Source organism: Neltuma alba, unplaced genomic scaffold, assembly GCF_004799145.2.
Source record: "Neltuma alba isolate B1F8T4 unplaced genomic scaffold, ASM479914v2 tig00004833_pilon, whole genome shotgun sequence".
Classification (NCBI taxonomy): Eukaryota; Viridiplantae; Streptophyta; class Magnoliopsida; order Fabales; family Fabaceae; genus Neltuma; species Neltuma alba.
Window position 1 is genome coordinate 1 of NW_021633875.1, and position 9,875 is coordinate 9,875.

Below are 9,875 nucleotides of genomic sequence, written 5' to 3' on the forward strand. Positions count from 1 at the left end.
TTTTTTTGTGCGATCTTGCGGCTGGGTTATTTAAATTGCTTCCCTTATTTTCTGAAGTGGGGAAAAAATCTCGACAAGACTATATCAATACATTATACATGCGGTTCCATCAAGCTGTTTTTACAGATTCTCGCGGCTTATCCTGAAAGATAGATTTTAAACTCAATTTTATTGACGAAATTAATGAAGGAAAATGGTCAAATAATGTTTGAATCTTTGTGAACACACTGGTAAGGGATCAAGGTTCTGTTTCAGCAACTTAGGGACATCTTGGTTGGTATTAAAATCTCACAATGCAAGGACCGTGCCAGGGAAACTTCCTGGAAGGAGAAGCTTGACAATAAAAGCTGAAGTGAAGTATGTAAATGCTGAAGAGGCAAAAGAACTTATAGCAGTCGAAGGATACACAATTCTGGATGTGAGAGATAAAACCCAGTTCGAACGAGCTCATATAAAATCATGCTATCACGTGCCTCTTTTTATTGAAAATCAAGACAATGATCCTGGTATGGAATTCCCTCTTGGAAACATTCATACATTCCCTCTTTTATCACTCTGACTATCTATCTTCATCTTTTTCTGCAGGTACCATTATAAAACGGACCCTGCACAATAACTTTTCTGGGTTGTTCTTTGGGTTGCCATTCACTAAATTAAACCCTGATTTTGTGCAATCTGTTAAGAGCCAGCTTTCCCCTGAGAGTAAACTCTTGGTTGTATGCCAGGAGGGATTGAGGTTAGTTTATGCCATATTGCTTGCTATGAATGTTCAATTTTATTGTTCTTACTAACATTTGAGGGCTTTGTTTCCTCTTTGGTGTGAAGATCTGCTGCGGCAGCAAAGAGATTAGAGCAATCTGGTTTCTCAAATATAGCATGCATTACTTCAGGCCTTCAAACCGTGAAGCCAGGTTTAGTAATCTACTGAATCATCTTTCAAAACCCAATTCATGCGTTAGATTAAAGAAAGTGAAATTTGGGTTCGTTTTTGTAGGAACGTTCGATTCTGTTGGTTCCACAGAGTTGCAGAATGCTGGAAAAGCTGGTTTGGTGACAATACAAGGGAAAACAAGCTCAGCTTTTGGGAACGGTTCTTGTTTGTAAGTTTTTCAGCTTCGTCTAATATGGTTTCTTGATGGTTGCGATGATTTTCATTTGCCTTTCTGTGAGTGTGCAGGTGCATATTTGTTCATTACCTTCTTCCCTGAGCAAGCAGAGAAACTATTCCAACTGGCCCCGGTAGGCTAGGTCTCAAGATTCCCCCAACCATATTGTTTTTATTATTCGTTTTCCCCTTCTAATTTTTATGTAGCATAGTTAACAGACTTGGGATTTTATGTAGCACTAGTTTACGTCATAGAATTATACTGCTGAGATTATTATTTATGATATTAAATTTTGCAAATTAAAATGTGTTTGGGCAAGTGAACGTCATGCTGGAAAGATCCACTGGCTCCGTTCTTATTCATAAATCACCTTTAAAAGTTTACATGTGTATTTACAAGTCAACTTGTAAGAGAGAGATTAAGAAAAGCGAAGTAAAATTGGGTCCTTTAACTATTTTTACTTTCACTTTCAGTGTGTATACAATTTTAGAAGGTATTTGAATGAAAACTAAACTATGTTTTTAAAAATGATTTTATAGTATACGAATGAGAGTATTTAGATGAAACCCAAACCATAGTTTCAAAAGTGATTTTATGATATACAAAATAAATATGTGAAGGAGTTTATCTTGATTTGTAAAAAAATACTTTTTAAAAGCATTTTTTCTGAAATAAATATGTGAAAAAATTTATTTCAATTTGTGAAAAAATACTTTTTAAAAGAACTTTTATCTAATACCAAGCACCTCCTTGACAGCATTGAATAGCAATACAATAGTTTTTCTTACAAACAAATACTTCAAAATACTTATATTAAAACATAAAAATAAAAGTTATTACTCCCCCTAATTCTAAACATAAAATCCTTTTAATTAATTTATAAGATAAAAAAATTAGTTAAGATGCTTATTTGCAATTATTAAAATACAATTTCTCAAAAACACTCCTATTATTTAATTATTAAAATTTAACACGTAAAAACAAAAATGTTGCAATAAATAAAGGTATTATGAGAATGAAATAATTAATACAGAAGATAAGAAGAAATTAGACCTTATATTTAGAATCAAACCAAAATTTTCCAATAGATTCACATATTTAAGATCAGAGAAAGAGTACGCATAATGTTGACTTGTTAATGATAATATAAAATCTGAACTCATCAGGTAAAATTGAAATTTTCCAGCCGTTGCGATAAACAACTCTCAAACCCTTCATTTTGGCCCTCTTCTGCCTCTCAAAATAATGATGTGATGGACTTTGCCTTGGGTACCCAACGCAAGCTAAATACACATACAGCCCCGACATCCCAAGGGCATGCCCGTGATCTCCAATTAGGCCTCTAGCACTACAATCCAGCAAACCATGTTTCGCATTGAACTCCAGTTGTGGCCAAGGCTTGAATCAAAATACAAAACTTCTAGTTTAGAACATGAATAACACCAGATATTGAAAAGGGTGGTGAAAATTTTCACAGGGCCATTAATTTAGGCTAACAAAATGTCACAGTAATTATTTTCACAAGATAAAAAAAAAAATTACATTCAGACTAGCAAAATGTATTTCTTGATCCCATTATGTGCACCAGTGCCACCGAATAAATAGGTGGGTATTCTAATCCACGTCATCTGATCTCAGCTAACTGTAGGGCCAACATAATTGGCAAGAGGAATTCAAAAGGGAGCTCAAAAACGAAACTAGAAACCTTCTTCCTGTACCATCACTAACTGTGTCATGGCGTTGCTTCACAAAGATCATTCGCCTTGTAGACAGTAGAGTTGCCGAATGTTTCCAGATGCTGCCAGAACAGATAAAGTTCAAGGAATCATATCGGTCAGAGTGTGGCCAGTTCCAAAAGAAGGAATGTTCAACGAACATACACTAGTAAACATATGATCGTCAGAAGATACCATCTGCTCTGCTAATGGTAAATGACAAGGACAGTATTATTTAGACACACTTGCTCCAAAATAGTATCATTCCAAACTACAGGCTTAAGACGGCCAAAACAACAAAAAGGTACAATGTTCAGTCAAGAGCCCGTACTTAATGCGGAAAGCACAGGCACCCACATTATCTTGCAAGCAGTTATGGAACACGTTAACATTAGGAGAACTTCTAGATAATTTATTTGTGACCTAGGCTGTCATAAAATTCCACTCAAAATCAACTGTGGCGCGCGATTGTAAATTCAGGAACAAATCCAAAGGTTCCAATATTGCATAAAAATGAAAATGATGACAATGTGAAGCACATTAATCACTGATGAAGCTAAGCTAATCATTCCATAGCAGAACAAATTTTCCCGAAGCACAACTTTATTGCTCAGAAAAACCCTCAAAGAGCAAATGGATATAGTTAAGAGTTTAATTTGAATTAACCAAACACGGGCACAAGATGAGGGCCAGCACCGCATCAATACAAAATTTGCCTGAGATACTTTGCATTTTCAAGCAAGGTTATCAAAAAAAAAAAAAATCCTCGGAGTTTGAAATTGTTGGGGCGAGAGAAGTAAATAAAACAGGAGTAACCATTACCGTATAACCAGTCCTTGAAGCAAACATGAAGCGCAGATGACAATTCTTTTTTGCGATTTTCTTCTAGGGGTGCTTCCCGCAAGAGTTGCCTGATCTCCCCTAAATTCTTTTGCTGGAGAAAAGAACCCAAAACAGAGGGAAAAAGTAACAATTAATTGAAACAACTATTCCACATTAAGCATAATTCTTCAATATTTAAACACAAAAGGCTTCAAAACACAATCAGTAGACGTCAACTAGCTCAGTTGACATACATTTCTAAGCTGCGAAGCCATATAGGCATCTGGTAAGGTGAATGGGTTGTGTTTTGTAGACCCAGTCGACTCTCCTCCAAGCCAGCCTGGAATCTGCACTCCAACCAATATGGTTGAAAAGAAGCATATGAAGAATGAGCATGCTTCCAAAATAAATGGAGATTCAAAAATCAACAGCCCCCATTTTTTATTTTCAAAAAGGGCTCACAAAGTTCAATGTGCAGCAGTGAAAGTAAATATTCCTAAAGTGAAAACATGTACGAATCAGCATGTGAAAATCCACAAAACATGGCAGAATAAAAATAAAGATCTTTAATTTTTCTACAAGTCACTATAAAAGATAGAAAGGCATACCACAAAATCAGTGAACTGATCAGGATCTACCCGGGTAGCTGACTCAGCTTGGACATCAGAGACACCAGCTGGATGAGATAATGAATCATGAAGATCAACTGCACCCAATGCCACATGCTCATCCCACCTGTTTACTGTGGGCAAAATTCCAGCTTCAGCCATGTGCTCCTCTAGCTGGGAGTAATATGTATTATAGGGTGCCACCTGAGAACATTACAAGAAAGTACTTTCAAGCAGAAAACCGAATTGCGAAGAAAAACTCTAAAGAAGAATAGGCATGCACAATAAGAAGCTAATGCCCCCATTAGCAGCATATAATTGAACAGGGAAAAAAAAAAACTTATTTAAAGTGCCATAGGAGCAAATACTTGTATCTATAGCAAGCTACTCATCAAAAGAAATGTTCAGCCAACCCACTGCAAGAACAATTTGCATAAACTGACCCCTCACACTGGAAACAAGCCAAAATCTGACCCCTTACACTGGAAAATACCTATCCCAACAAAGGGGAAACATGGTGAAGGGAAATGAATCAAAATAGATCAGCTAAAAATATTCAAGAACTGAGAAGCATAAGCATTTCCACTTCTCCAAGGATAAATCAGAGAAACGAAATAGGGCATATTACAAATCGACTAGGTTATGGGCCTCATCTTAATACACACACACACACACACACACACACAGATTATTGATTAACTTATATTTTCTAAAGGGGCACCAAATTTGAGGCCTAAGGAAGTTGAGATGCGCAGAAACAATAACCACGACCATAGATAATAGTAAATACTAAGGTTCTAAGTCCAATTGACCAGCATGTTCCTTATTCATGCAAGAGCAGAAGAACCTCACCTGCAGCTTATGGTTATCGCCAACAATAAGAGGTTGTTGGTTCACTCCCAAAAAGAAAACACATTCACGACAATTCGCAATACATATACGTTTAGCTGCTACAATCACATGAACTCGTTCACAGTGTTCTACTCTTACAGCCTGTCAAGAAAAGAAAACACTGGAAATCAACTTCCACCTTGGTAACTAAAACCACCATTAGTTTAATGCACACGAAAAGCAACTAATCAGCAAATCGCCATTAAATTATTAAGCTGGTTACCTAATACTGACAGCATGCACATGAAGCATTCTAATATTAATATGCTTACTAACCGCACAATAAAAAGGTATTCTCAAATGGCGAACAGTCAGCTGAGCAGCCAATGATTCTATTTGTAAAGAACTTCTACAAGAAAAATGAGGAAGAAAAAAATAAATTTGAAAATTCATGTTCATTAACTTGTTTACTTCTCTTCCGGGAGCAGGGCTTCAAGTTCCATATCAAAGAGTTTTCACTCTGTGTGTGTGTGGCGTCTTCTTTTTTTGCGGATGTTTAGCTATCACCCATATTAGGTGATTTTTAACCTTCATTTGGTCTAAAAAAACAATTGCTTACTTTCTTACTGAGGCTTTATATGATTGATAAAACAATTTTTATGAAGTTGCCAGGCCAAAACAGGGACAAGGTAATTATGTTCCTCTAAGAAGCATCACACATGGCTCTCATTTATTATTACCTTGCCAACTGCTCCAAGAACAATAGTAGCATCCGAGCAACCATAGACGGTGGCAAATCTCACAGGTGCTAAAATGTAAATAGCAGACTCCTGGCAATTTAGAACCTGCAATGACCAAACTTATTGCTTATAATTCTTCCAATGCAGTTTAGATAGTCATTCTAAAAAAAATGAATAGTGGAACTATGTATGTGAACCAGCAAAGAAGGGGCCGACTCTGGGCTCTGGCCACTTTTAAAACAAAGATGGCAATACATTTGATGTAAAATGCTGATCATAAATTCACTCCAGAAATCACAATCCATAGTAAAGGCCATTATACTTGCCAACATTAAGCATATCTCTGCTTTATACATAATTTGTCCGAATTCCAGCTCCCAGAAACTCACAAGAATAAAACTTTACTTGAATAGATGACTGGCCATAAAATAAATCATAAATTTCTTATGGCTCTAACCAGATATTCAACCGGAAACCTTCCTCAAATTACAAATTTATTAAGTTGAATGGACTTGGGAAAATACATTTGTTAATAATACTAAACTGCTGTAACACCTAGCTTTCATTTTATTCCACAACTACCAACACTCTGTTCTCAAATCCATGTCAGCTAGAATACAAGTCACAGCTCTTTCATGCATATGAACATGATGATACAATTTGAATTGCAAACCTAAAAGTAAACCAGGTTTCATAACTTGTCTGCAACTGATGTTTCAAGCTCAAGTCAGTTAAAAGCAGATGCTCGTGAACAGAAATTTCAAGCAAAGTTGCAGTATGAGAAAGAAGAAAGTGAAGCGTTACATAGCCTACCTAAGATGAATAGTTTCAATGAAATACTCAAAGATCACACACATAAAGGGCCAGCAATTTAGTTGAAGCAAAATCCTAGGTAGAAGAAAACCAGAACAAACCTTAACAGATGAACCTTTAATATCAGATACATTCTTAGAGTATGATGATTTAGAGATCCCTTCAATAAAACATGGACCTCTAGTACTTGGTGAGGCCTTAACTGGGACAGTAATTGCATCAACCATAGCAACATCCTGATCAGATACGCTGCCAGGTCCATTTTCCTTTAGTGAAGCCCTTTCAGAAATATTTTCTAAAGAAGAAGCAATATTTTGCAGAAGCCAATCATGAACTTGTGCAGCGGGAACAGGAACAGCTGGCATGTCAGGATCTGAGTTTGCAAAAAAGGGAGATGATTGGCTCAAAGTGCTTCCTTCAGATCCCTTATCGCCAAACTGAATTAGAAACCCGAGGTGCTCAAATCTATCCATAGTTAAAACCTAAAACAATGGGATCAAATGAGCAATAGGACTAAGAACTAACACTATTGCTAAATAAGGCATACAATCAAACACAATACAGAGGCTTCTCAATATATGTTTTCCTCTGCATACCCTAAACAAATAGCAAGATCCTATATCACAAAGTTGAGTCAGTCAGAAGAAGGAACAGAGAGACTACTATTAGGCAATATGGCATGCCCCAGAGAAAGGGCGATATAACAGAGCAATAGACTATACCTAAGCAAGAGGTGCCATGCCTTACTACTTAGTATAACTCTAGCATTACCCTTCGTTGTAATTATCAAATGCAGTTAAAATATACACGTTGATTATGAAATGTGGAAGAATTTAACATCTAAAAATCATTGATACTCCAACAAGCAGAGTCATATGATGTCCAGTGCAGATATGATATTTAGATCAAACATCAAATATGACATACCATTTCAAATTATATTTTCACAGTACATATCTCCTTGTATCATGGTGTCTATATGGGGGTGTCTCCCATCCGCAACAATGTCAATAGTCAATACTTATTAGATTTACAGGAACAACAAAGGGACTCATTACGAAGAACACCATAGTAAGAGGAAAATGTCCTTATAATTAAATGAGGAATTGTTCCAATACCAAACAAGGATAATACAGTGGCTATATATCAACATATTCCACCTTAAATGCTTTAAAAATTAGAAAATCCAAAGCAACAGAAATATTAAAAGCTCTCTCTAACTGAACAGCAGCCAAAAAGAATATAAAAAACACAAGCAATCTGATTCTGTTTCTCTTCAAATTAATGGCATCATAAATTTGGTTTTAAAAAAAAAAAAAATACAGGCTCTTGCACATTATTCTTATTCTCATATGTAAAGACCAATTTATGTGAATCAAAAGTTATCAGGAAACAATATAGAATAATGTTTTATGGAATTCACAATGATTCGGGAGTGCCAGCGATATTAACTAAATTTGTGTATAAGCTCCATTCCTTAGGAAGGGGCACTGGGGAACTCCGCTACAAACTCTTAAATGACCGAAATCATATGCAATAAATTCACAAACCAGAGATTCTTCCCCTTCCCCTTCCCCCTCCACAGGCTCAGCTAGAAGAGACAGAATGTTGGCCAGGTGCTTTTGCAAATATGATAACTGATGCGCCTCCTCATCAGCTTGTGATGGCATAAATCGACGACTGTTGCTACGCACTAGCTGTAAATCATGGAAAATCAGGATAAACACCTTAATAATATGAAGGATCACTCTTGTAGGCTTCTCAGCAGCTACACATGGAAATTAAATAGAACTAGGACAGAACACACTGTATCAGATGTCTACTACTAATAGATATCTCAGACCCCATGTTCGATGGTGGAGTGATTGCAATTATCCATTTAATCAAAATTTATTCATCTCATGTAATCAGACATAAGAGCAGAGGCCGCTAAATGACAAGAAATTTGAAAAATTAAAGGAGAGTCTGAATGTCATTGGAAGAAACTGCAACTAATCAAGCCCCAGCCTTGACAATGGATAGAATTGCAAAATGCAAAGGTTACCAAGGAAAAGAAAAAGGGAACAAGAATCTTGCAAAAACCAATTTAAAAAGCAAGTTCACCATGCCCAATTTACTCGCTCAATTTCCGTTATGCTCAGATTGTGCCACCGAATCACAAAGATTAAAATTCAGGGAGAAATCACCTGCAACGGCGAGAGAGCAGACAAGTAGCCATCAAAAGCCGAGGTGGAAGGCCAGACATCTGCCACGGCCGCAGAGTCCTTGTGCGTTCTGGGAAGCAGCTTCTTGTAGGACTGAATGTACAAGAACAAGACCAGATCATGGACATCGGCACCAACGGATTCGATTTCTTCCGGCTTGGCTCTGACTAAAGGTTCGGACTCCGAGTGCAATACCGAGGCGAGGGTATCGAGAACAAGCCTGGCGCAGTCAATGGAGATCTGCAGAACGTCGGAGATGGCCGCAGAGTTGGCCCGCCGATTAGGGGAGAGCTCAAGAAGCTTCTGCTTCAACGAGATTAGGGTTTGCGTCGGGTCGGAGAAGATGAGCTTGGGGATGGGCAGGAGGCCATGCTCGAAGGGTTCGCGCCTCGGATGAATAACGGTGCTGGGGTCTCTCGCCGACGAAGACAGTGGAGAGGATGTGGAGGGCTCAATTGCGTCGGTCATCGCTAGATAGAGAAAATAACGCGAATTGGGGGAGGGCGCGAGGCGAGATGACGAGAAGAAGAAAGGTAAGAGAGTTGCAGATCTTCAGCAGATGGGAATTATGGGAACGAAGCAGGAGAGAAGTGAGTGCGTTCAAATGAGGTTAAGTGGAGGGGGAACCTGGTGACGTGGCAGCATGTGATTCGCAATCGCTAAATTTGGACCGATTGACTTGTCCCACGTTTAACCAAGTGAAAACGATGATGCAGGGTGAACTGTGGAATCCTCATGTTATGTTATGGACTCCAGTGCACAGCATTGTTCTTCTGCTGCCACGAAATCTCATTTTTCTTGAGAGCCCGGTTCTGCTGCCACTCTACTGACACCATCTGATACCAAACAGTAAAACGCCATGTTTCTGTCTGAGTGCTTGCTGGATTTCCTTCAATTTAGCTTTTCTTTATTTTCAATGTCCATGCTGATTTAGAGAATGTGCTATTTTCATTTATCATATTTGACTGTTTCAAGGAAGCGCCAGTATTCATAATCGGGACTTCTTTTTTTTTTTCCCAATAAATTTAGAAAACAG

General features: G+C 37.7%; 1 protein-coding gene and 1 pseudogene across 1 annotated transcript; one reads left to right on the forward strand and one right to left on the reverse strand.

Annotated features, from left to right (window-relative positions):
* The first annotated feature begins 235 nt into the window (after positions 1–235).
* Positions 236–1,405, forward strand: LOC114745823 (rhodanese-like domain-containing protein 9, chloroplastic; annotated as a pseudogene).
* A 1,055-nt stretch (positions 1,406–2,460) lies between these two features.
* On the reverse strand, positions 2,461–9,448 carry LOC114745828 (TBCC domain-containing protein 1-like). The gene is made up of 9 exons (XM_028933988.1): positions 8,822–9,448; positions 8,186–8,332; positions 6,737–7,117; positions 5,823–5,927; positions 5,104–5,244; positions 4,252–4,455; positions 3,898–3,990; positions 3,644–3,755; positions 2,461–2,904 (listed from the first exon to the last, which is right to left on the reverse strand). The coding sequence occupies exons 1-9, from the start codon at positions 9,305–9,307 to the stop codon at positions 2,861–2,863; spliced, it is 1,713 nt and encodes a 570-aa protein (XP_028789821.1). The 5' UTR covers positions 9,308–9,448; the 3' UTR covers positions 2,461–2,860.
* Between the last annotated feature and the right edge of the window lie 427 nt (positions 9,449–9,875).

Excerpts from the sequence above, each read along its gene's own strand:
- LOC114745828 (XM_028933988.1), bottom strand. The coding sequence starts at position 9,307 with ATGACCGACGCAATTGAGCCCTCCACATCCTCTCCACTGTCTTCGTCG. Across the intron at positions 8,333-8,821 it reads CTGCTCTCTCGCCGTTGCAG|CTAGTGCGTAGCAACAGTCG; the intron begins GTGATTTCTCCC and ends CATGATTTACAG. Across the intron at positions 4,456-5,103 it reads GCGATAACCATAAGCTGCAG|GTGGCACCCTATAATACATA; the intron begins GTGAGGTTCTTC and ends TAATGTTCTCAG.